At 44.5% G+C, this 27,301-nt stretch overlaps 2 protein-coding genes across 6 annotated transcripts in view; one reads left to right on the top strand and one right to left on the bottom strand.

Annotated features, from left to right (window-relative positions):
• Positions 1-4,606, bottom strand: part of ctu2 (cytosolic thiouridylase subunit 2 homolog (S. pombe)) — a 9,889-nt gene extending 5,283 nt beyond the window's left edge. The window contains exons 1-10 of one of the 2 annotated variants that reach the window (XM_020478185.2): positions 4,082-4,606; positions 3,834-3,908; positions 3,555-3,633; positions 3,416-3,475; positions 3,183-3,243; positions 2,944-3,053; positions 930-1,219; positions 656-791; positions 349-480; positions 148-239 (exon numbers count right to left, since the gene is read on the bottom strand). In XM_020478185.2, coding sequence (XP_020333774.1) covers positions 148-239; positions 349-480; positions 656-791; positions 930-1,219; positions 2,944-3,053; positions 3,183-3,243; positions 3,416-3,475; positions 3,555-3,633; positions 3,834-3,908; positions 4,082-4,137 — 1,091 coding nt within the window. In that variant the 5' untranslated portion in view covers positions 4,138-4,606. The remainder of the gene's footprint in view (positions 1-147; positions 240-348; positions 481-655; positions 792-929; positions 1,220-2,943; positions 3,054-3,182; positions 3,244-3,415; positions 3,476-3,554; positions 3,634-3,833; positions 3,909-4,081) is intronic. The other variant, XM_031809732.1, reaches the window with a different exon arrangement.
• On the top strand, positions 4,537-27,301 carry LOC109886509 (E3 ubiquitin-protein ligase RNF166). Of its 4 annotated transcripts, none has more exons than XR_004206304.1 (7): positions 4,537-5,226; positions 16,215-16,371; positions 17,487-17,599; positions 19,321-19,435; positions 19,681-19,788; positions 21,129-23,543; positions 23,615-26,307. XR_004206304.1 is itself a non-coding variant. In XM_031809757.1 (7 exons), exons 1-6 carry the CDS (start codon positions 5,057-5,059, stop codon positions 21,195-21,197), a joined length of 732 nt encoding a protein of 243 aa, XP_031665617.1. In that variant the 5' UTR covers positions 4,537-5,056; the 3' UTR covers position 21,198; positions 27,260-27,301. The 4 variants fall into 4 exon arrangements, 3 of the variants coding, with proteins under 3 accessions (XP_031665617.1, XP_031665629.1, XP_031665624.1); XM_031809757.1 differs by lacking the exon at positions 23,615-26,307 and adding an exon at positions 27,260-27,301 and having other exon boundaries at positions 21,129-21,198; XM_031809769.1 differs by having other exon boundaries at positions 21,229-26,307.

The following is a 27,301-nucleotide window of genomic DNA, read 5'->3' as shown; positions in this document are numbered from 1 at the left end:
TGCTCATTAATTGTTCATGGTTCACTGAACAAGCATGGGAAACAGTGTTTAAACCCTTTACAATGAAGATCTGTGATGTTATTTGGATTTTAGAAGTCGTTCTTACAATTGGTTCCTAGTGTGGCTCTGTGTGCTACCCATCCTCACCTGTAGATTGTGCTGACAGTAGAGGGGAAGTCAGTCTGGAGTTTGGTGACAAAGCTCTCTGTCAGGTGCTGGATGCTGGCCTTGTCTTGTGCCTGGAAGAGGCGGTGAAGGAAGATTACTCTTAAAATACTAATAACTGACTTGGCCGACAGTGCCACACTACATAACAATGATAGTAATCAGAACACAGTCAACTCTCACCTTAGTGTCCAGGCCAGGGATAAAGACGGAGGGGATGTCAAACATTCTGTTGTAATATGCTATTTCTTTAGAGGAATAGTCCCTCATGGGTCTGACAATGACCACGTCTCCGTAGCGAGGATCTGAGAAGCCCTGTGAACATAGTAACATTTCAAAATAACACAGCTGCTGCTGCCAGAACTCAAAACACAATGTATGTCTATGTGGGGTAATGCTACAAACGGTACTTCATTGCAATATTTAGAGGGGCATAAACATAATGTTTACTATTCTACTGAGCTGAAAGAGGGGAGGATTTTGTCCTCACCGTGTCGGTTGCCAGCGATGCCCCTCGCCCCAGAGAGATGTTGCTGAGCAGTTTGATGGCCAGACGGGAGCAGCTGTCCCCCATCATCACCTTGGTGTAGCCCTGTGTCCTCGCTGTGTGGAGAATCAGGTGCTGCCTTGACAAAGCAATGCATTACACCTGTCATAAATGGCCTTTACACAAACTAGACCTTCAAAGCATATCAGACATGTTCAACCCCCATATGCTCTGATACGTAAATAGCATGTCTCTGAGATACGGTCTAATCTCTCACCTCAGTGTATGTAGCAAATCCTCTTTGGCTGTCAGCGTCCTCACAGAGGCAAACAGTTTCTGAAGGGCTTGGGTGTGTTCAGGGGTGATGGGGCTGGTTACTCCATTCTCGACCTCATGCATGCTCAGACTGGACAGGTGACTCTGGGCATTCTCCAGAGAGAGGTCTGGATGCTGGTTCTTCTTGGTCTGGATGAATTGGTCCACAGCAGCTTTATAACTCGACCCAGTCTGTGGTTTTTCTGTTGCCGAGGATCCTGCCTCTAGCACTGAGCTGGGGAGACTGAGTACCTGAAACACCATGGGAAGTGAAAGACAATAGACATGATGATGCAACCACATGTTCTAAATAATGGCAAGACAATAGACATGATGATGCAACCACATGTTCTAAATAATGGCAAGCTATAATACAATGCCTTCAGCCCCCTTGACTTTTTTCCACATTTTACTTTACAGCCTTATTCTAAAATTGATTAAATTGTTTTTTTCTCTCCTCAATCTACACACAATACCCCATAATGACAAAGCAAAAATAGGTTTAAATTTTTGCTAATTTATATATTTTTAAAAATGAAATCCCATTTACAAAAGTATTCAGACCCTTTACTCAGTACTTTGTTGAAGCACCTTTGGCAGTGATTACAGTCTTCTTGGGTATGACACTACAAGCTTGGCACACCTGTATTTGGGGAGTTTCTCCCATTCTTCTGTCAGGTTGGATGGGGAGCGTCGCTGCACAGCTATTTTCAGGTCTCTCCAGATGTTCAATTGGCTTCAAGTCCGGTCTCTGGCTGGGCCACTCAAGGACATTCAGAGACTCCTGCGTTGTCTTTGCTGTGTGCTTAGGGTCGTTGTCCTGTTGGAAGGTGAACCTTCACCCCAGTCTGAGGTCCTGAGCAGGTTTCCATTAAGGATCTCTCTGTACTTTGCTCAGTTCATCTTTTATTTAACCGTTATTTAAAACTAGGCAAGTCAGTTAAATTCTTATTTACAATAACGGCCTAAATCCTGACTAGTCTCCCAGTCCCTGCCACTGAAAAACATCCCCATAGCATGATGCTACCACCACCATGCTTCACCGTAGGGATGGTGTCAGGTTTCCTCAAGACGTGACACTTGGCATTGAGGCCAAAGAGTTCAATCTTGGCTTCATGACACCAGAGAATGTTGTTTCGCATGGTCTGCGTCTTTAGGTCCTTTTACTGTGTGGCTTCCGTCTGGCCACTCTACCATAACGGCCTGACTGGTGGAGTGCTGCAGGGATGCTTGTCCTTCTGGAATGTTCTCCCATCTCCACAGAGGTACTCTAGAGCTCTGTCAGAGTGACCTTAAGGTTCTTGATCACCTCCCTGACCAAGGTCCTTCTCCCCCGATTGCTCAGTTTGGCCGGATGGCCAGCTCAGCTCTCGTTGGTTCCAAACATCTTCCATTTAAGAATTATGGAGGCCAGTATGTTGTTGGGGACCTTCAATGCTGCAGAAATGCTTTGGTACCCTTCCCCAGATCTGTGCCTCGACATAATCCTGTCTCGGAGCACTACGGACAAATCCTTTGACCTTGTGGCTTGGTTTTTGCACTGTCAACTGTGGGACTTGATATAGACAGGTGTGTGTGCCTTTCCAAATGAAATCCAATCAATTGAATTTACCACAGGGACGCCAATCAAGTTACAGAAACATCTCAAGGATGATCAATGGAAAAAGGATGCACCTGAGCTTAATTTTGAGTCTCATAGCAATTACTTATGTAAATATGTTTTTTTTAAATACATTGGCAAAAATGTCAACCTGTTTTTGCTTTGTCATTATGGGATAGTGTGTAGATCGCTGAGGATTTTTAAAATCCATTTTAGAATACGGCTGTAACGTAACAAAATGTGGAAAAAGTCAAGGGGTCTGAATATTTTCCGAAGGCACTGTACATATTTAATGCCAATGATCAAAGCTCAGTCTAACATCCCAGACAGAAGTACAAACAACATTATTTTTCTGACCCATCTCTAGGCAGCTCACCTGCTCCAGGTGGACTATGTGGTAATGGTAATTAGTGGCTCTGAAAACTGACTCCAGTTGAGCCACTGCCCTCTCCCGCTCTTCCATGCTCTGACCACTGGCACCGCCCTCTGTCAATACATAGTAATAGACAATCATCACACATGAGCTAGTCTAATGGGCCAGAACCACCTGCTAAGTTACAGATGAAGAAAAAAAACTTTGTGCCAAAGAGCAGCGATGATCATCATGTACATTACCATCTATGTAGATAATTCCAGGGACAAATCTCAACTTCTTGGGTGCGTCTCGACTCAAACCCTGAGAGAAGAAAGGTTCATTTTCATTCAGAAAAACAAAACAAAAACAGTTTGAAACCCTTAATAATTTGAAGAAACTTAATGAGTTGCATCTAAAATATCAGCCCTGTGATATTTCAGTAATTGCAACATACAGTGTGACTACACATCTAGGAAGACATTGACCCAGCTACCTCTCGAACCTGTGACAGCATGGAGCTAGAGGCTGGCCCTCCAGACACTGCAAGAATAACCTACAATAGAGAAACAATGCCAACTCAGTTGTTTGATTTATGTAAGACGTTAAACATGTTAGAGATGGATATTCAATACCTTCTCTCCTGGGAAAATGACCCGGTTCTTTCCCAGCATGGCCCGGAACTTGTGGATGAAGTACTCCTTGAAGCAGCCCCTGGCCAGAAGACATACCAAAATAAATACATTACTTTTCATTATTAGCTACAAAGAGCATATATGCTGACAATGAGAGCGAAAGATGCACAACTAAGTAAAAATGACCACTTTTTAATTTTTGCTGTAAATTCTGTGGGGCCAGTTCTTGAGACAAATCATGTAGTTTGTGACTCTCAAAAGCAGTTCAATTAACGTTACCTGCAAAATGCATCTCCAGCTCGGATGATCAGTACCGCTGTATTTTCTTTGCATTTGACACACTTCTTGGAGACACTGCGAAAAAAAAAATGAATTGTGAGTGGATGGAAGCAGTTGCTACAGCAGACAACACTTTAAGTAGATCAGCTAACGTTAGCTAGCGAGCTGAACATAGTTACACGTGGACATTAGCTTGACTGCAGTTTAGGCAACTGGGTAATCTAGCCGTTAATGGGTAAATAGTTTACCGTGGGGTCACTCTGTGTTCTAGCTGTCCATTGTATTCCTCATCGACCTGACACATGGTCGAGTTAGCTAGCTATGTGACAAAGAGCTCTAATTTATTGTAGCTTGCTAGCCAACAATTGCAGAATGTAGCTGTAACAGTTTTCGGTTCAAGCTTGCCAGTTAAAACTATGTAAGCTGATACCAGCGTTCGTCGAAACTCTATTTAGGTAGATACATTCATTAGATTAGTGTAGCTATTTCGAGATGTATTTAATTCAGCTTATTTCTTATAGCTGTCAAAAGGCTCGTGCTGGAATAACAGCGCATTTTGATGACGTGGTAGATTCTTTCCACAGTCATGTGAAGAGCGTTTTGTAGTTCTGTTCTTTTTGTGGATGTATCACATTAATCAATCTTGCAACACATATTTAAAAGAGAAAAGTACAACTGTAATAACTTAAACATTTTACAACACAATGAAACAATGTATTGTGGGAGTGTAGTTTGAAGCATCTGTAAACTGAGTTGGTGACATCGCGAACGAGACTTCAATGACCAGAAACGTCCTCTTCTTTGCTGAAGCTGTACGGCTTGTTCGTGAGAGTCGCGCTGAACTAGCAGTTGTGAAAATTCCCTGATCTTTTAATGATCTGGATATATTTTGGTTAGTTGTTTGTAAATCAAAATTATTTGAAGATCGAATAATCTGCTCAGCGCCCTGTTTTTGTCCTCTCGTCAACCAGCACTGTCTTGTAATGTTTACTTCTTTCGTGCTTCGGCGTGTCCTCTTGTGCGCTTGTGTAGCGGACTGATGTAGTGTCTAATGTTAGCTAAAATATTTTACACAAACAATACATAGGTTGGCTAGCTTTATTCATACGATTTATACACACGAAGCATGTCCATCGTGCACAATCGATGTAAATAATCGATGTGAATACTCCCAGGTAGTTACTGTTATAGTCGAGAACGAAGTGCGAGCAAGATCCTCGTTCATGATGGCGATGTTTCGCAGTTTTGTGTCGGCTACTCATCAGCTCAGGCAGCACCAACAAAACGGGGCAGCTACGGCTGCCACTGGCGAGAGCCTCGAGAGCCAGTTCTCCTGCCCAATTTGCCTGGAGGTGTATCATAAACCTGTCACCATTGGAAGCTGTGCCCACACGTAAGTTGGCTGATTTGTGATCTCTTGCTTCTCAGACAAGTGTATCTCACTTACAAAACAACAACGTGCTATTGTGTGTGTATATATATATATAGCATATATTCTCTCGTAATGTTTGTATTGGTTGTTGTCATTAATCAGTCCGCTGGTAGAGCTGTCAAGCTCATTTTTGCTTGTCACTTAAAGTAACGGTTTTGTTATAAAATGCTTATGATTCACAGCAAAAAATGTCACATCTATGATAGAAAAAAACTGCATTGACACTGGGATAGGGATAATGTTTTCGTTTTTCCATGGATGCCAACTTGCCAAAGGGAATGCAAAAGCTCAGACAGTCGAACAAAGCGGGCTAGGTGGTAGTTCAGTGCTTCCCGAAACGCAGTATCGACGTGAAATACTAACTAGGCTATTAGCGGATTTGATGAGAAATGCTGGACAACAGCTTTGTAACAATAAAGACATAATAGCTACAGACAGAGGAAATGCGTGTCTAACGGCTAACTCAACACAAATTAGATTAGCTTAGGCAGCCGATAGTAGGCGCTAGATGGTGCCCACGATCGGCTGCCTAGGCTAAAATGAGATGTGTTGTCGAAAAGAGGAAGACCGTTTTGTATACTTTTAGCCAGCACTAGGATATGTGGAAACAGCAATGTTGAATGTGCTCATTGCATTGTTTGATCTATCATTTTTCTGTAGAGTTTCAGCACTTAGTCAGAGAAGAAGCTGAGTTATTCATGATTCTCATGACCCCTCCCCATCCCATGTTTGTTTTCCCACCACTGCGTTCCACCATAAGCTTCCCATAATGTCCTTGACTAGGCCTCGGGCACGTGGGTAATGTAACCTCAGTGTGGCACATGAGAGTTGCCTTTTGATCCGCGAGGTGCTGCCTCTGGAACATTGAGCAGAGCTGGAACACTGAGCGTAGCTTCTGCCTGCACCATTTTCTCACTGTGATCAATTCACATTTCACATGTACGTGAAAAGTCTGCAGCTGTGAAGGGAAGCTGGCTGAATAGCGGTTGTAAAAGTTAGGTTGAGAATATGGCATTAATATGCCTCAATAAGAATAATTGTTAGAATCGTTTGGCCACACGTGTTTTTTTAAAAGTAAAAACACATACCACATGGTTGATTATTGGAAACCAAGAGGTCTGAAAGCTCTCCAGTTGTATAAGCCATTTGGAATGAGTTTAAAAAAAGCTATTTCGAGGAGCCACCACCAGTTATGGACCAATTATTGCCTAGTTTCCCTGAACTGAACATTAGTGAACATCTTTGTAGGGCTGTAGCCTAAGTAACGCTACCTGTGTTTTGTTTTTGTTGCCTCCTGTGAATTGCATTACTAGCAGATACACAGAAAAAAGTCTAGATGGAGTCTGTTCTAAAATCTTTTTTTGGGGGGGGGCAACTTGATGTCCATTCTTCTGCAGTCATCACTGAAGATTACTGGCATTTTGAAAACAGTCCCCTTCTATTCTTCTTGGCCTGTCCCACCAGCAGTACTGAGTTTCCTGAGGAAAAGCTGTCAGAGCAGCTTTTCTCTCTGTCGTTTGCCTGCTCCCTTCTAGTGACATACAGCTTTTCCGTGGCTCACTTCTATCTGACATGCATGTAGGCTAGTCTGATCTCTGTGAGATTGGCTCGGTGGATGTCAACATCTCACATCACACACACCATTGCTGAGGTTAACACTTACACAATCCTCTTCCTCACCAGGAGTTATTGTCCAAGCAGATATCAACACCCATGAAAGTGTGTAGAAAACATGACATTGTGTATTATGGGCTAATACTGTACATTATTATATTTTGTGTTTAACGTTAATTCAACTAGGAGTGGTCATGTCGTTGACCTAGATATGACCAATGTCTCTCTTAAGTACAAAAAAAACCCGTTCTCTGCTCTGTATCCATACAGCATTGTGCCAGTGAGGGGCATAAAACTCTCATTTGGGGACATATGCATACAGTCAGTCTAATTATAGAAATAACCACAGGGAGAATGAATGTGTTTTCTATTAAACCTCATTATTGAGGTCAGTGGTTCTGGTTGAACCCAGAGCTGAAGGTCCTGTCTGTGCCATTATCCTGACAACACTTGAAGCACGAACTGTACATGGATGTAATCCATCGGGAGAAAACAGTGCTGGGGATGATGGAATTACACACTGTTGTCATGATTGCACTATCAGTACCACACACGCAGAGCTGAGTAGAAAAGTACACCTGCACGCACAGTCCTGGTGCTGCTCATTGTCATGGTGATGCTAAAGCCCTACTCACGGCATAATAATGGCTGGAATGGAGTCAATGGAATGGAATCAAGCACATGAAACCAGGTGTTTGATACCATTCCATTGACTCAATTCCAGCCGTTTTTATGAGCCGTCCTCCCCTCAGCAGCCTCCACTGACTCACAGGTATGTATCCATGTGGACAACTCATTTTTAGCCATTGATCTTGTCGTGAGATTACTTTTTCACGTGTCCGTATTATCTTGTCCTGGACAAAACAGAAACTGCGGTTTATTCAGCATTCTAGACAATATGATTAAGATAGGAACCATATATCAGTTTGTATATTCCAAACCCCTCCCCCAAAAGGACCGCTCCACAATCCCAACGTTATCTCACTCAAACTCTCCAGAGCATGCACTTTAGAATTCATTGCAAACCCCAATCTGTTAACCTCAGAGGCCAGACCTAATCCTTATCCCACTCAGTGGTACAGTCTCCATCTGGCTGTTTCAACCCCTTACCCCAATCTTCTCTTAAACATAGGCAAAAGCTTCAATGGAGAAATGGGTGTGTCTCATACAGTGTGCAAAAGCATAACCCAGTCCAGTAACACACCTGCTCAAACCCTTTACCTAAGCTTCATCCCTTGTCTACTCTTCTCTTTTCTGTATCTCTCTCCCTCCCTCCCTCTCTTCCTCACGTGGCATTGTTAGTGGGCTGAACCCGAGGCAGACTTGGCAGCCTGACTCCTACCCATCCCCCACCTCCCTCGTCTTGGGTGATTTGAGGAAGTTTGCTCATTGAGTGAGACAGAGGGAGGAGAGGAGCAAAACGGGCGCTTTTGTTCCCTCAAGGTTGTTCTGCGTTCTTATCTTCTCACACTCAGCTATGCAGCGTGCCGGCGTACCTTTCTGTGTCTCGTCCCATCCTCTCTCTCCACTGCTTTAGCCGAGCTGCTGCTGGGGAGATTGAACAAAGGTCTCAAATGAGAGCCTCGTACTGCTCCCTCAGGCCATGGAGGAGACCACTCACTCTAGTGACTCACTACATTCTACCTCCAACACTACTGTATGCACGCATTGCTTAAGCATGGAGTCTCTCTCGCACACAGCCACGTACACACAGACTCATGCACCTGCTTTGCCTCCTGTGGCGTTGGCATGGAGCCCACTGTCACACAGTGGGTTTGAAGTCTGGCCAATATGGCTTTCCAGAGGAAACAATCAGCTCCCCACTCTGCTAAATGGGTGTGTGGGAAAGGGCAAGATACTGTGTAACTATTGTAGCTACAACAACAAAACAGTAGACTACTAAAGGTTGTTGCCAAGCACGATTGGCATTGCAACCTGGCAGAAAACTGTTCATGCACTTTGTGTTGTTGCATCAGGATACCTTTAGCAGAACCTTCCCGTGTGGGTGGGTTGTAACCTGAAAGGCTGACTTAAGTGTCTTTCATTTAGTTCTCTCAGTACAGTGTCAGAATTGAGGGGTTTGCTTTGCCTCTCATGCAGACAGTAATTTGCAGAAACAGTCCTTTAATGTTCTCAGGTCAATTTTGGTTCTTTTACAAAGAGCGGTTGGCTATTTCTAAGCCATTACTGAGTACTGAGACTTGTTCTTGGCTTCCTCTCTGTGAAAAATGTGTTTGTTTCACAACCTAGCCTACTGCTGGTTTTTCATTCCTAGTGCTCACACTATGATGTACATTGCACTACAGTCTACTAGGCTATATTGTAAGATCCATGGGAGCGATTCTCTTGCACATTGAATGGGACGACCACAAGCCTGTTGAAACAAAATAACTGGCAGAGGCACATGTGAGACGCTCAGCTTTTCCCGCTGAGATGCAGTGACTTTGGTTTGACGGTGCGTTCAGAGGATGTCCAGCTGAGAGAACCTTGAGGTGTGTCATGTCAAAACAAACTGTCCTCGCCCCCACCCCCTCTAACAGTGGTGTGTCACGTAAGCCATGTGTAACGTGTGCGCTGGGAGTCGGGTAGCAAGTTCAGGGAGTGAATCATTGAATAAATCAATTAAACGTATTACAAAACACGAACAACGCACAGACCGGAAACTGAAACAGAAACGCCTGGGGAAGGAACAAAAGGGAGTGACGTATGTAGGGATGGTAATCAGGGAGGTGATGGAGTCCAGGTGAGTCTGATGACGCGCTAGTGTGCGTAACAATGGTGACAGGTATGCGCCATAACAAGCAGCCTGGTGACCTAGAGGCCGGAGAGGGAGTATATGTGTTTCAATGTAAAGACAGGGGATGTATAAGCAAGGGGTTGACTGGGATGGGCAGTAGTCTCCTTTGATACTGCAAGAGATCATACAGGCTAGCTCTATAGATTCACTCATTTCTGATGCTGGTTTTCTGTGATGTCAAGCCTTTAATTCTGTCCAGTGACGTTACAGTGACAAGCCCATCTGACGGCGTGTGAGAAGAGCCTCATTTCAGCTGAGAACGAAGCATCTGAAAGTCACATGTAAAGATGTTCTGGCATGTCAAAAATGCTGAAAGTGTGAAATACCCTCGCAAACCCATACCCTCTCTGCTCTGTTAAATCCAATTTGTTTATTTTATTTATTTTATTTTTATTATTATTTAACCAGGTAGGCCAGTTGAGAACAAGTTCTCATTTACAACTGCAACCTGGCCAAGAAAAAGCATAGCAGTGTGAACAGACAACAACACAGAGTTACACATGGAGTAAACAATTAACAAGTCAATAACACAGTAGAAAGAAAGAAAAAAAGAGTCTATATACATTGTGTGCAAAAGGCATGAGGAGGTAGGCGAATAATTACAATTTTGCAGATTAACACTGGAGTGATAAATGATCAGATGGTCATGTGCAGGTAGAGATACTGGTGTGCAAAAGCGCAGAAAAGTAAATAAATATATACAGTATGGGGATGAGGTAGGTAAAATTGGGTGGGCTATTTACCGATAGACTATGTACAGCTGCAGCGATCAGTTAGCTGCTCAGATGTTTAAAGTTGGTGAAGGAGATAAAAGTCTCCAACTTCAGCGATTTTTGCAATTCGTTCCAGTCACAGGCAACAGAGAACTGGAAGGAAAGGCGGCCAAATGAGGTGTTGGCTTTAGGGATGATCAGTGAGATACACCTGCTGGAGCGCGTGCTACGGGTGGGTGTTGCCATCGTGACCAGTGAACTGAGATAATGCGGAGCTTTACCTAGCATGGACTTGTAGATGACCTGGAGCCAGTGGGTCTGGCGACGAATATGTAGCGAGGACCAGCCGACTAGAGCATACAGGTCGGTTTAAGGAGGAAGCCTGTGTCCTATTCCTATACTGTGTGTCTGTTCAGGGGGGAAACAACCACAAGTTCCTACTGTTCCTCTACGCTCTGCAGTGTCTACTTTACTGTAGTTCTGAGAAGTAGATTGAACTGAGCTGAGGTGCAGATGGCAAGGAGCCGACCCTGGGGCTTCTGTGTTCTAGTAGCACCTGGCTTCATTTGCTCTCATTAGTCTACCTCTGCAGCTCCTGAATTGGCAGCAAGTCTCCCCACGAAGGCTTCCTCTCCCTTCTCTGCACAGGAAATATGGTCAGCTCGCCTCATTCCTTCAGGGAGGGAGGTGGAGAGGGGAGATCAAACATACACAGTTGTGGAGCTTCTCTCCTTATAACACCATACGTCATCATATAAACCATATGCATCATCAGCAAGTCGTCCCGGTATCCTTGGGCCAGGTAGTGCTGTGCTGTGGCGGCAGACGATGCCATAGGCCCATCTCCCCATTATAGCTGGAGAGAGATAATCTATCTATGTGTAAAAAAAAAAATAGTGCTCTTTGGTGACTCTCTTTGACTCCTGGAGGAATAGGCCGTTCCTCGCCTGCTCCTTTAACACCTCCCTTTAGGTAGCCTAATAATCACATTCCGGTGTAATATTCTAAATAGTAGCCAACTGCTTATCTTTTATCTATTGGCGAGAATGGAATGTAAAATACTCAGGAAGCATATTGGGCATGGCCAAAATGTTTACGACTAGGCAGTACAGGACAGTATTTCAACAACACCATTTTCCCCCTTGAGTGTTTTTCACTCCCATGTCACCACACACTTGACCACAACTCTTTCTTTAGCCCCTGCTCAATTAGACGCAAGATGTGCAAACGCGTGTGAGTGAGCCTGCAGGTGGTGGCGTCCTGCTGTCTGAGTGTTAAGTACAGTGGAAGTGATTTAAGTGTCTAAAAGGAGGGTGCTAAATCCGGGGATCTTTAAGTGATGAGAGACGATGCTAGAAGATCACCTTTGGGGTGTCTTTCACTCCAGGTAGGCCTAGGTCTGGATACTTACTTTGAAAGACTGCTGCTGCTGGGGTGCTTGGGACAGATCTGTATTTCACTGATATGGAGATACGTTTCCCCTCAGACTTTTTATGTGGAGGAGTTGTTCTCTGCAGGAGAGGAAGATGAGCATTTTGAAGGGGCTCGTGTTGCTCGCTGCATGCTCTGCAGACCCCTGTAGTTCGACACTGTCGTAGCTCTGTCAGTCCTGTACTCAGTCTTTACTTCTGTCTGTCTGTCTGTCTGTGTGACAGACCTGAAAGGATGGTGCTTCAGCACTGTGGGCTCTTAGTATTCATCAGTGCTGTTTGAATATGTGTGCTTTGTTCAGTGCAGCTCCTCTCAAGTTGGCTTCTCTATTCTCTGAGACGGTATCAACCCTAGACGGTCCTTCATCACTGTCCAGACAGAGAGCTTTCACTACATCTCAGCTGATCAAACGGGTCCCCAAACAATGTCTTTTTTTGCGCTTTGCAAAAAAGTTTGAATCCCTTCCTCCCACCTATGTGTTTTGTGGATCTATTAATAGGTGTTTGGAAAAGTTTTCTGAAGTGTCTGGGAACGTGAATAGGTATGAGGACAGACGGCAAACTTTATTTTTTTATCTAACCTGATAGGCGCCACACTTTGCAAAATAGACACAGGCTCGCACTTCGGACAACACCTCACGGAGCAACTGACTCCGACATGCAGGTCAGAAAGCAATGTGCTTCCTTCCAGTGACATTTATGCTAGCCGAGCCTCACACACACACACACACATATTATGTTGTTGGATCCTAGTGTCAGTATTGGAGCAATAATTTGGCCAACGTCTTTCATGATGCTATTGGTTTATTTGGGTAGTAGAAAAGGACGGCAAACGACTTGTACTGCTCCGATATTGTTCTGCAGTTCTATGGCCTAGGCTAGCTGAGTATACCTTTTTGAATACGACGCAATGATAGCCCCAGAGAATATTATTACCAGCCTCTACACTGTATAATTTCTCAAAGAAATGTATTTCCAAGTATTGCGGGCTCTCTTGAGAATAGGTCTAGGCGTACTCACTAGGCCTAATTATTAGCATATTTGAATGTTAATGTAGGCACACAGGCTGGGCTTAGTCCAGATCTCAGCTCTACAGCGTTGTTTGGTGGATGGGAACAAACCGAGCTTGTGGATATTTGAACGTGTTTTGACTAGATGACATTTTGACTAAAAGATTGGCCGTGTTTTTGAGGTTTCCTATGTGACTGGGAAGTAGGAAGTGACTCCAGAGGAGGTCACATGGGTCATGTAGCTGGTTGAATATGGATGGAGTGAAGTGAGAGATGTTTAGCTAATAAAACTAAGCCCATGCTAATGTGATAACTAACACAGTGCCATTACTTTAATAGACATCCCCTGACGCTATGTAACACTCCACTGTGTTGTTAAGAGTTTATTAGCCACTTGATTAGCCTGTCTGGGGGCAGATTGCATGGCTTCTTCCACAAGCGGTGAGTTCTGGTCACCAGCTGAAAGAGGAACAGTGGTAGACCCACAAAGTTAGAACCAAGACTGGTTGTGGTTATGCAGAGAGATTTGACTCCTGGCTCCTTACATATCTGACCCCTCAGCTCTTTGCTCTTCACGCCCCTCAGGGGTGCGTGCTCAGTCCCCTCCTGTACTCCCTGTTCACTCATGACTGCACGGCCAGGCACGATTCCAACACCATCATTAAATTAGCAGATGACACAACAGTGGTAGGCCTGATCACCGACAACAACGAGACAGCCTATAGGGAGGAGGTCGGAGACCTGGCCGTGTGGTGCCAGGACAACCACCTCTCCCTCAACATGATAAAATCAAAGAAGATGATTGTGGACTACAGGAAAAAGAGGACCAAGTATGCCATCATTCTCATCGACGGGGCTGCAGTGGAGCAGGTTGAGAGCTTCAAGTTCCTTGGTGTCCACATCACCAACAAACTAACATGGTCCAAACACACCAAGACAGTCGTGAAGAGGGCACGACAAAACCTATTCCCCCTCAGAAGACTGAAAAGATTAGGCATGGGTCCTCAGATCCTCAAAAGGATCCACAGCTGCACCATCGAGAGCATCCTAACTGGTTGCATCACTGCCTGGTACGGCAACTGCCTGGCCTTTGACCACAAGGCACTACAGAGGGTAGTGCGTACGGCCCAGTACATCACTGGGGCTAAGCTGCCTGCCATCCAGGACCTCTACACCAGGCGGTGTCAGAGGAAGGCCCTAAAAATTGTCAAAGACTCCAGCCACCGTAATCATAGACTGTTCTCTCTGCTACCGCACAGCAAGCGGTACCGGAGCGCCAAGTCTAGTTCCAAGAGGCTTATAAACAGCTTCTACCTCCCCAAGCCATAAGACTCCTGAACATCAAATGGCTACCCAGACTATTTGCAGTGCCCCCAACCACTTCTCACCCCCTCTTTACACCACTGCTACTCTCTGTTGTCATCTATGCATAGTCACTTTAATAAGTCTACCTACATGTACACACTACCTCAACCAAACAGTGCCCCAGCACATTGACTCTTTATCGGTACCCCCATGTATGTAGTCTCACTATTGTTATTTCACTGCTGCTCTTTAATTACTTGTTACTTTTATCTCTTTATTCTTATCTATATATATATTTTTTAACTGCATGGTTGGTTAGTGGCTCGTAAGTAAGCATTTCACTGTAAGGTCTACTACACCTGTTGTATTCAGCATTTCACTGTAAGGTCTACTACACCTGTTGTATTCAGCATTTCACTGTAAGGTCTACTACACCTGTTGTATTCAGCATTTCACTGTAAGGTCTACTACACCTGTTGTATTCAGCATTTCACTGTAAGGTCTACTACACCTGTTGTATTCAGCATTTCACTGTAAGGTCTACTACACCTGTTGTATTCAGCATTTCACTGTAAGGTCTACTACACCTGTTGTATTCAGCATTTCACTGTAAGGTCTACTACACCTGTTGTATTCAGCATTTCACTGTAAGGTCTACTACACCTGTTGTATTCAGCATTTCACTGTAAGGTCTACTACACCTGTTGTATTCAGCATTTCACTGTAAGGTCTACTACACCTGTTGTATTCGGAGCATTTGTTTTGCTTTTAATAATATTCTTCTCCTCTCTCTGAATGATGAGACGTTTCATGCTCAATTAGAGCTCTATGTGGGCAGTATTGTCTCAGTATCTGTGGCTGTGCAGGCCAGGACTCTGGGGACATAATGGAAACATCTACCCTCCCTCTCAATGCGTGGAGATCCTCCAAGAACTCCAGGTAACGATTGGGCTGTGCTGTGGATGCTGTTAGGATGAGCTGATGGAGTCTGTCCCTCCCCAATAGCCTCCTCTCCTCCCTCACCATCGCGCCTCGGTCTCTGCTTGGCTGGCTGATTCTCCTGCTCTCTACTATATAGCTGGTTTGAAGGGGTTATTTTCGGGCTTCGAGGAAATGGTATGTTTTCTCTTTCCACACCTGGCTTTTCTCTACAGTCTGACTTTTTTGAAGTAAAACATTTGATCAACAAGATTTGTTGTTTTTAATGGGGCAAAGAGTTGCTGAAAGTGCTTTCAAAACAACAAATGAAGTAGCAGGTGTACGGATCTGGGGTGCTAGTAGCCACTCTTAAACTGCTACCTACAGTGAGAGGAAATACAGACTGGGTCAAGTTCAGAGTACACGTTGAAATCAGTCAAGTTCAAAGGGCACCATTTTTGTCCTCTGAAAACGAAGTCTTTCCCTACCCGCTTGCCTTCAGGCCGACAGGGCCATAAAGCATCCGGCTGCGCTGTAAAAATCTGCAATGATTCAGTACTCTGCCAGTATAAACTCCTGGCTCATTTGTCAGGGGAGGTTTCACGGCCAGCCCAGGACCAGCTCTCTGGGCCCTCTGTTTACTGACGGTGCCCTACCTGGCAGTGCTGACTGCTGACTCATGGCGTCATGGGAGGTGACTGCCCATCACTCAGCCCGTTTGCATGCCACCACAGGGGCATTTCTCGGCCCCACCGTGACCCAGCGGTGCCCACATTGCTCAGAGTCGCCAGAGGAGATGATGATGGGTTGAATGCTGGGTCTGTCTGACTGTGAGTGATGCTGCCCCAGCAAATAGATACACCACTGCTCCATTGGCACTGAATGAGACTGACTGGAGTTCACCGTGCGGGCAAACCATGAGAAGAGGTTCATAGAATGTTATTAAAGCACACGAACACAGCTCATTGAGATGACACACATTTTTCCGGGACACTCGCTCCGACTAAACGCTCTGATTCACTTTGTGTTTAGACTTTACCTATCATTCGACTCATGTCCTGATTGTCAGTCTCTTTCTCTCAGAGTATAGATTATATTATTTGGTTCCAGTGCAACGACTGACTGTCTCTCTGTGTGTGTGTGTGTGTGTGTGTGTGTGTAGGTTCTGTGGGGAGTGTCTGCAGCCCTGTCTCCAGGTCACCTCTCCCCTCTGCCCTCTGTGCCGCATGCCTTTTGACCCAAAGAAGGTGGACAAGTCCTCCAGTGTGGAGAAACAGCTGTCCAACTACAAGGCCCCCTGTCGGGGCTGCAGTAAGAAGGTGAACTACACTACTATGGCCTCCCACTCTGTCCAACACACATACTGTACAGACGCACACTTGATGATACACAATACACTCACAAAAATTCTCCCTGCCCATTTATTCACTTAATAGCATGTCTTGCGCTCTCTCTCTCCTGGTCCTCTACCTCTCTGTCTCGCTCTCCCTCCTGTTCCTCTACCTCTCTGTCTCGCTCTCCCTCCTGTTCCTCTCCCTCTCTGTCTCGCTCTGCCTCCTGTTCCTCTTCCTCTCTCGCTCTCCCTCCTGTTCCTCTACCTCTCTGTCTCGCTCTCCCTCCTGTTCCTCTACCTCTCTGTCTCGCTCTCCCTCCTGTTCCTCTCCCTCTCTGTCTCGCTCTGCCTCGTGTTCCTCTCCCTCTCTCGCTCTCCCTCCTGTTCCTCTACCTCTCTGTCTCGCTCTCCCTCCTGTTCCTCTCCCTCTCTGTCTCACTCTCCCTCCTGTTCCTCTACCTCTGTCTCGCTCTCCTGTTCCTCTACCTATCTGTCTCGCTCTCCCTCCTGTTCCTCTACCTTTCTGTCTCGCTCTCCCTCCTGTTCCTCTACCTCTGTCTCGCTCTCCCTCCTGTTCCTCTACCTCTCTGTCTCGCTCTCCCTCCTGTTCCTCTACCTCTCTGTCTTGCTCTCCCTCCTGTTCCTCTACCTCTGTCTCGCCCTCCTGTCCCTCTACCTCTGTCTCGCTTTCCCTCCTGTTCCTCTACCTCTGTCTCGCTCGCTCTCCCTCCTGTTCCTCTACCTCTCTGTCTCGCTCGCTCTCCCTCCTGTTCCTCTACCTCTCTGTCTCGCTCTCCCTCCTGTTCCTCTACCTCTGTCTCGCTCTCCCTCCTGTTCCTCTACCTCTCTGTCTCGCTCTCCCTCCTGTTCCTCTACCTCTCTCTCTCTGTCTCGATCTCCCTCCTGTTCCTCTACCTCTCTGTCTCGCTCTCCCTCCTGTTCCTCTACCTCTGTCTCGCTCTCCCTCCTGTTCCTCTACCTCTCTGTCTCGCTCTCCCTCCTGTGCCTCTACCTCTCTGTCTCGCTCGCTCTCCCTCCTGATCCTCTACCTCTGTCTTGCTCTCCTATTCCTTATCTCCTCTCTCCACTGGCGGGCTCCAGGTGTCTCTGGTCAAAATGAGGTCACACATCTCCTCTTGCGCGAAGGTCCAGGAGCAGATGGCCAACTGCCCAAAGTTTGTGCCTGTGGTCCCCACTTCACAGCCCATTCCCAGGTAATCTCTCTGAGGGGCCCTCAGTCGCTCCTGGAAGCCACGTCAGACACTGTGTGACATGGGGTGTCAGGGTCCATTTGGACAGACTGAACAGATTTGAGTCAATATTTCTGTCCTAGCATTGATCTGCAGAACCACACTCCCAGTACATTTTAGCCCAGCGGTATGAATGTGTGTCTTTTATGAGTCATGCTCTCCTGTGGTGTTCCTGGCTCTTTGGGTTGTTGTGAAAACCTTTGATGTTCAGGGATTCAGGAGATGTGTTTTTCTGCTGACACATGAACACTTCTCCCTTAAGAACACACAGGCACAAACACCCCCAGACACAAATACCAGTACCGGTATAGACATCCTTTGATTTTCACAGAGCAGCATGGCACCAATGCCCATCTACACTCTTCCAAGTGTGCGTGCGTGTCTGTGCGTTTGTAAGCAGATGTACTCTGCCTTTGATGACGTGCAGAGAGAGCGGGTGGGTAAACTGCAGTTAATTAGCTCTACAAAGAGAGATCTGTTAATTCCCTCCCTGTCAGTGTGTTCTGTTTTTACGTCACATCACACCTCACTCTGTCTGTCTGTCCATCTGTCTAGACTAGAGGGTATGTCTGTCAGGAGGGTATGTCTGTCTGGAGGGTCTGTCTGTCGGTCCGTCTGTCTAGAGGGTATGTCTGTCAGGAGGGTCTTTCTGTCTGGAGGGTCTGTCTGTCGGTCCGTCTGTCTAGAGGGTATGTCTGTCAGGAGGGTATGTCTGTCTGTCTGTTGGTCCGTCTGTCTAGAGGGTATGTCTGTCAGGAGGGTCTTTCTGTCTGGAGGGTCTGTGAACAACTCAGCCAGAGGTCCCACTCCCAACATATACTAGAAGCACTGAGTTACTAGGAAGAGTCTGAGGAAGAGTACTCTGATCAGATTCTATGACGTCCATAGTGACCACCTGGAACACACGGGTGAACACAGAACAGCATATCTTGTGTCTTTTCTCGGTTTTCAAGGTTGTTGTTTTTACCACATTCCAAAACACCATTTAATTGGGCGACGTTGCCAGCACCACCAAAGCAGAGTCTCATCTAGTCGAAGGCCCAGAGAACACAGTGGACTGTCTGCTGATGTTGTCTACTTGTCAGAAAGTCATCATTCTGATTAAACTGTATTTTTTTTGTTTTGCCCTAGGCTGAAATTATGTTTGGTTGGTATATTTTATGGAGTTTTTCTGAGGACATTGCAGTTCTATTAAGTCTACAGTACAGAGTGCACCTTTATCGGCAAGTCAAACAGACATTTCCCTTTAGCCAGTAGACTGTATCCAACCTGAGAGACCTGTTAACACTATGTCTGATGGGACTCTGATGGGCTGCTCCTGGTCAGCTGTGGAGGGTAGTGTGTGAATTGGCCTTGTTGTCTTGCTGTGGTGCTGATAGAGCAGTGAGTTAATGGACACATTGTTAAGGACCCTGTTCTACGGCTGTGTGGGTCAGATAGTGTAACTGTCACTGCAGCACATTGCTCTCTGACCCTCATGTCCACACAGACCAGCTGTCCTTCCAGGTGTGTTGCTGGACATGATTGGCATCCTGCTAGTGTCTGGAAACTGGGCCTCAGACTTTGGGGTTATATTCACACACACAACAACACACCATCAGTGTGTGTCTGGCAACGTTTGTGTGCATACCCATGTTGTATCCATTATGGCTCCTACTAGACGTGTGTTTTCTCCCTGCCTGCAGCAATGTTCCAAACCGCTCCACCTTTTCATGCCCGTTCTGTGGAGCCCGCAATCTGGATCAACAGGAGCTGGTCAAACACTGTATGGAGAACCACCGCAATGATCCCAACAAAGTGGTCAGTCTGCTATGTTATACCCTGAACTAGGTACACTGTCCTGGTCTGAACTAAGTACACTGTCCTAGTCTGAACTAGGTACACTGTCCTAGTCTGAATTTACTCAAGCATTTATGTGCTGATATGAAGTGTTATGCAACATTGACGTCACTGCATGAGAGTATATCCTTAACCAACAGAGATTCTACTGCATTCTGATTTGGTGTACTGGTGAGGTAATGGCAGAGTTGTTGGTGTGCCTCCAGGTGTGTCCTGTATGTTCAGCCATGCCTTGGGGGGACCCCAGCTACAAGAGCTCCAACTTCCTCCAGCACCTCCTCCACCGGCACAAGTTCTCCTACGACACGTTTGTGGTGAGGATAAGGTTTGGGGTCTGGGCTCTGTGTCGTCTGTTCTGTAGATAGGACTAGAGCTGTTCTGTTGCCAATAATGTGACTGTAATATCCTAGTACTGTGACTGTAATATCCTAGTACTGTCGCTGTAATATCCTAGTACTGTCACTGTAATATCCTAGTACTGTCACTGTAATATCCTAGTACTGTCACTGTAATATCCTAGTACTGTCGCTGTAATATCCTAGTACTGTCTCTGTAATATCCTAGTACTGTCACTGTAATATCCTAGTACTGTCACTGTAATATCCTAGTACTGTCACTGTAATATCCTAGTACTGTCACTGTAATATCCTAGTACTGTCACTGTAATATCCTAGTACTGTCACTGTAATATCCTAGTACTGTCACTGTAATATCCTAGTACTGTCACTGTAATATCCTAGTACTGTCTCTGTAATATCCTAGTACTGTCTCTGTAATATCCTAGTACTGTCTCTGTAATATCCTAGTACTGTCACTGTAATATCCTAGTACTGTCTCTGTAATATCCTAGTACTGTCACTGTAATATCCTAGTACTGTCGCTGTAATATCCTAGTACTGTCGCTGTAATATCCTAGTACTGTCGCTGTAATATCCTAGTACTGTCTCTGTAATATCCTAGTACTGTCTCTGTAATATCCTAGTACTGTCGCTGTAATATCCTAGTACTGTCTCTGTAATATCCTAGTACTGTCGCTGTAATATCCTAGTACTGTCTCTGTAATATCCTAGTACTGTCGCTGTAATATCCTAGTACTGTCTCTGTAATATCCTAGTACTGTCGCTGTAATATCCTAGTACTGTCTCTGTAATATCCTAGTACTGTCGCTGTAATATCCTAGTACTGTCTCTGTAATATCCTAGTACTGTCGCTGTAATATCCTAGTACTGTCGCTGTAATATCCTAGTACTGTCGCTGTAATATCCTAGTACTGTCGCTGTAATATCCTAGTACTGTCGCTGTAATATCCTAGTACTGTCGCTGTAATATCCTAGTACTGTCGCTGTAATATCCTAGTACTGTCGCTGTAATATCCTAGTACTGTCGCTGTAATATCCTAGTACTGTCTCTGTAATATCCTAGTACTGTCTCTGTAATATCCTAGTACTGTCACTGTAATATCCTAGTACTGTCTCTGTAATATCCTAGTACTGTCTCTGTAATATCCTAGTACTGTCTCTGTAATATCCTAGTACTGTCGCTGTAATATCCTAGTACTGTAACATGAATGCACTGCATATCTCAAAGAATCTTTATTTATTTGGTGTCAGGCATTATTTACTCAGTGGTTGACTGTGTGACTTTGTGTTTGCAGGACTACAGCATTGACGAGGAGTCATCACTGCAGGCAGCCATGGCCCTGTCCTGTCAAATCAAATGTTAAAGTGAGTGACCGTCTGACTCTGTCTTTGCAGGACTACAGTATCGATGAAGAGGCGGCACTACAGGCAGCCCTGGCTCTCTCCATGGCAGAGAACTGAGAGTCCTCTGAGTCCCCCATTCTGCTGTCTGGGGACGCACTTTCTTCCTGACACCCCACTAGCTCTCTTTCTTTCTCTGGATCCACCCCATATCCAGCCCCCTCCACTGTCTCCTCACAGGGAGAGTTTGGAAGGACTTGGCCTCGACTCCCACTCTGGGAGAGCTACAGAGGGCTTATCTCCTAACCCTGTCCCTCTTCCTGGCCCTTCATCCACTCTGCTCGCCTGCTTAACCCGTCAATGCCCATTACCATTACATCATATCCTCTCAGCCAGCAGCAGCCTCTTTACTTCCTGTATACTGGGGAGGAAGGGAGCTTAGCCTCCCAATAAATGTTGCAATTCAAAACCATTGCAATGCAAAACAATGAGTGCAGCATGGACATTGTTGTTATTCTGCAGAAAGTATGAAGGTTCCCAAAAATAATGATTTAAGGTATTTTCTTTTACTCTTTATTTTTCAGTTCAAATTAAATGTTTTCAAACTCCAGGAAAAAGCCATCTCATGACACACGTTCTGGTCAAAGTACCACAGATTAGTTCTGTTGAAGTTTATTTTCAAGTGCATCATTTGATGGCTTTTTAATTAAGAGGGACTACAGTTGAATGGCTTGACCTCATTCTCAGGTTGATAATCGTACCACTAGGTGACAGTCTAGACATGACCAGTTAAACACAGAGAGTGACCTCATTCTCAGGTTGATAATCTTACCACTAGGTGACAGTCTAGACATGACCAGTTAAACACAGAGAGTGACCTCATTCTCAGGTTGATAATCTTACCACTAGGTGACAGTCTAGACATGACCAGTTAAACACAGAGAGTGACCTCATTCTCAGGTTGATAATCTTACCACTAGGTGACAGTCTAGACATGACCAGTTAAACACAGAGAGTGACCTCATTCTCAGGTTGATAATCTTATCACTAGGTGACAGTCTAGACATGACCAGTTAAACACAGAGAGTGAGGTCATTCTCAGGTTGATAATCTTACCACTAGGTGACAGTCTAGACATGACCAGTTAAACACAGAGAGTGACCTCATTCTCAGGTTGATAATCTTACCACTAGGTGACAGTCTAGACATGACCAGTTAAACACAGAGAGTGACCTCATTCTCAGGTTGATAATCTTACCACTAGGTGACAGTCTAGACATGACCAGTTAAACACAGAGAGTGACCTCATTCTCAGGTTGATAATCTTACCACTAGGTGACAGTCTAGACATGACCAGTTAAACACAGAGAGTGACCTCATTCTCAGGTTGATAATCTTATCACTAGGTGACAGTCTAGACATGACCAGTTAAACACAGAGAGTGAGGTCATTCTCAGGTTGATAATCTTACCACTAGGTGACAGTCTAGACATGACCAGTTAAACACAGAGAGTGACCTCATTCTCAGGTTGATAATCTTACCACTAGGTGACAGTCTAGACATGACCAGTTAAACACAGAGAGTGACCTCATTCTCAGGTTGATAATCTTACCACTAGGTGACAGTCTAGACATGACCAGTTAAACACAGAGAGTGACCTCATTCTCAGGTTGATAATCTTACCACTAGGTGACAGTCTAGACATGACCAGTTAAACACAGAGAGTGACCTCATTCTCAGGTTGATAATCTTATCACTAGGTGACAGTCTAGACATGACCAGTTAAACACAGAGAGTGAGGTCATTCTCAGGTTGATAATCTTACCACTAGGTGACAGTCTAGACATGACCAGTTAAACACAGAGAGTGACCTCATTCTCAGGTTGATAATCTTATCACTAGGTGACAGTCTAGACATGACCAGTTAAACACAGAGAGTGACCTCATTCTCAGGTTGATAATCTTACCACTAGGTGACAGTCTAGACATGACCAGTTAAACACAGAGAGTGACCTCATTCTCAGGTTGATAATCTTACCACTAGGTGACAGTCTAGACATGACCAGTTAAACACAGAGAGTGACCTCATTCTCAGGTTGATAATCTTACCACTAGGTGACAGTCTAGACATGACCAGTTAAACACAGAGAGTGACCTCATTCTCAGGTTGATAATCTTACCACTAGGTGACAGTCTAGACATGACCAGTTAAACACAGAGAGTGAGGTCATTCTCAGTGTGATAATCTTACCACTAGGTGACAGTCTAGACATGACCAGTTAAACACAGAGAGTGAGGTCATTCTCAGTGTGATAATCTTACCACTAGGTGACAGTCTAGACATGACCAGTTAAACACAGAGAGTGAGGTCATTCTCAGTGTGATAATCTTACCACTTGGTGACAGTCTAGACATGACCAGTTAAACACAGAGAGTGAGGTCATTCTTACATCCCCATCACGACAACAACACACTAACATTTGCAACGCGAACCAAAACAAACTATCAAACTATCCCCTTTTGTATTCAGAGTTCTTGTGAATACTTGCACTTGTCACATTTTTCTACATAATTGAACTATAGATTGTTCTCATTTCACAGATCAGAAACATAATTATAGTACTGCATTTATTCTTCACTCTGCTGTTACTCTGCTGATTATTTTTATGAAGCACCAGACAAGATAAAATATATTTTTGGAAAATGTTTCCGTTTTAAATGGTGTACTAAACATGTTTATTGGCGATGTGTTTGTTGTTTTACCACCTTGTTAAAAGTACCCATTGGTACTGTACTGCTGGCATCAAACAGTTGCTTGCAGGATTTTCGGGCCTATGTGTAATACACTGTCTCGAACACAAGAGGGCACCCCAGTCTCAAAATAGACCGGGCACAAGTCAATAGTAATTTAAGTCTGTTACTCCGTCAGTTTATACCCATGCACAGTATTCTGTTTGGTTTAGTGCCCACTAGGAGAAGTACAAGAAGTGAAATATTATGACGTGAGTATTGTTGGATAAGTTTATCCTTGTGGTGGAATTGGTTGCTGCAACATAAGTGTCCAGTTTTATGTTAATTATTGTCTTGAACACCAATGTTGGTCTGATTAGTAAAATGCAAATGTAAAAGTGTACATTGCTACTCTACAGAATCAGTGCAATATTCCTAGGCCATTTACCTTCCAGGATCCACACTGCTCCTGTCTCAGTGGGGTCTCCCCAAAACCTGTTGGTCCGAGCTGTGAAAATCAGTTTGAATATACCATGCACATTCCAGTCCTGTTACAATCATTATGTTCCAATGGTTTGTTAAAGACATCCCCTTTCTGATAGCACAGTAATTATTAAAGTTGGATTTAAACAAAACTGTGCAGAACAGCTGCATATTCAATCATATGATAACAATGTCTTTAAAGACACTTTGCTTCAAAGGGATACAATTATAAAAGTATGTTGCCCCAAAGTAGATGTTTAAATTATAAGCCATGTTTGAGTAGTAGTGTACCCGTTGAGCTAGCATTGATCTGTGGAGATTTAAGATGATGTTTTGGTTCACTCTGATGGATGCCTTATAGGAAACTGGTTAGATTGTATAGCGCGCAATGGAGGAAGATATTATGTATTGTGATTATTTGTTACTAGACTGACTAGTAGAAGTATAATGGTCTGTCCATTTGTGTTTTTCCTTGTTTCTGAGGAGAACTGTACATACGGTAGAGAATGCAACATTTAGGTTTAGGTCCCTGTGGTAACTATGAATGAGAATGTATTCGTTTTTTCATAAGTTATATATTTTCCACGGGAATGCATTGAAATATTGCACTTTCATTTAAAAATAGGCCAGAATTATTTTTATTTTTTTTCCCCCAATATTTACATTTCATGATGGATGATAATGTAAGTTGTGGCTGTTTTTGTGTAAGAGCAGAGGGAATGTTAAGTATTATCTCAGTCATAACATGGTGATGTTTTGATGTACTGGGATGGTACAGACAATTTGTCTGCCGTTAATATTCTATAGATGGGTATATATTGCAAAACCCAACTGAGAAAACCATCCCAGATGTACAAAAGTGTGGCAAACAAAATTTGACTCAGCTTAGTCAAAGCGTTCCTGGAGATAATGCATCCTCATTTGATAGACATCGACATGTTATATTTTCGGTGTTTAAATGTATTGTACTGGTTGGTGGCACAGTATTGACAGCTGTAGCCATTAGAGAGAAACTGTCATCACCATGAGAAGTCCTGAGTTTCTTCTGGGGCAGCAAGGAATTGTTACGCATCTTTAATTTAATAATTTACTCAACCTTTTTTACTACCTAATGATGCTCTTTTATAAATGTTTGTAAGGTAAATGGTATTGTTTGTTTAGATCAGCGTTCATGTGCACAGCTGTAGCCTAATGTAGATTTTCTATGGAGTATACCTGAAATGTATACTTTTCACTCTTTGTGTACTGTTGCATCCATGCATAATGCCACTGTACTGTGCATCATCATCCCAAGATGTCCTACTTGTGGTCAGAACTTTCCCAACCTCTGTAAAATAAACTCAATGTTGCAGGTCACACACTGATAGACCACCTGCAACAAAGACATACACCAAAAACAGGGACAGGAAAAAAAAGGAAACAATTTTGTATGAGCTTTGTTAGGTCATTTTTGTCAAGAGGTCCTTACTGACACTGTCTGTTCTGAACTTGGTAAGGCTGACAGGAAATATACCTCCATAAAGACTGGTATCACAGCAATCAGAGAAGACAGAGCCTGTGTCTCTGACTGTGTCCCCCAGGACTTGGCTGCTCTGGGAGTGTCATGTAATGTCACTCAGTCTAGACCCAGGCTGATGTTGTCCTCCCCAGGGGGTCTGAGCTGATTTGAACCAGGAAGTTTCCTTCAGGGTCACTGTACCCTAGATACCCACCATGGGGCTTTGGCCCTACTGTCAGGGCCTGTGTGTGTTAAATGTGATTTTATGCATTCTTGAAAAATAGTAATAATACCAGTAATAACAATGGTTGATTGTTAGCATCATCATGTGGATATTTAAGTTATAACACTGTTTGAACTTTAAGATATTGTATTTGTAGCAGATTTTTTCCCGCCTCAATAAAAACACTGACCCATCCCACTCTCTTTTTTTTCCTTCCTGATATGTTGTCGCTCGATTTTGTTTAATTTGATACCCCCACGACTTCCTTCACCTTGAAAGGGCAACGTATTAACTGCATGGGGTACAGCGCATAATTACTGGTAGTGAATAGAGGCCTGACAATCTCCTTTAGTGGGGGCCTTTTTCAACAGGAGAATGGGAGACCCTGAGCTCACTGTGGACCCAAGAGGACTGTAAACAACCACTGGTTGCCAGGGAGATGCCTGTCTTTGGAGGTGCTCTAAATGGAAGGCGACAGGGACCTTCTGTGACAACACTGCAGCACCGAGGTGACGGAAGACAGAGGGCAAGCATGAAGGCCCTCCAAACCGGTGTGGTGTCTGGAGATGGGCGGCATCTGAACTCAAAACTGGGCGGCATCAAAACTGCTCTCACAGTCAGACCTTTACTCTGTGGTGCGGCCTGGACTGGTGTCACAACTGTAAACGCTTCACCCAACAATTATTTCTCTCTTTTGCTTATGATTAGCCCCCTGGCCCTATTAATAATGAGAATGTGATTGTCTACCTTTCTACATGGGACAAGCTGGGTGCCAGGTGATTGGATATGGGATTGTCCAGCTGTTAAGTTTTGGCATTTGTGGTTTGAGCAAGTGTGGAGGTGTTGCTGTAGTCTGGGATAGTCTTTCAGGGGATACGAGGGTCCTACACATTAGTTACTCAAGGTGAAGTGGTCCAATTAACCACAGTCTAAACAGAGCAGAGGCCAGCCCCTGTGACCTGGGCCACACTGGAGGATGCTTTTGATTGAGCTATGGTTTGGTGGCGTTTGTTGTGTTATGTTAATATAACTGAAGCTTGGTTATAAAGACCTTTCAAACTCCACACACACTATTCAGACTGGTTGAAAACATTCTCCTCATTACCCGTTGTCATCTCTAAGATCCTCTGTTTGTGTTTCCCCTCTGCAGGTTTTAAAGGTGACTGGTGTCATAGTGTGTGAAAACAGTCTT

Source organism: Oncorhynchus kisutch, linkage group LG3, assembly GCF_002021735.2.
Source record: "Oncorhynchus kisutch isolate 150728-3 linkage group LG3, Okis_V2, whole genome shotgun sequence".
Taxonomy (NCBI): domain Eukaryota; kingdom Metazoa; phylum Chordata; class Actinopteri; order Salmoniformes; family Salmonidae; genus Oncorhynchus; species Oncorhynchus kisutch.
This window is presented reverse-complemented; position numbering and strand designations above follow the sequence as displayed.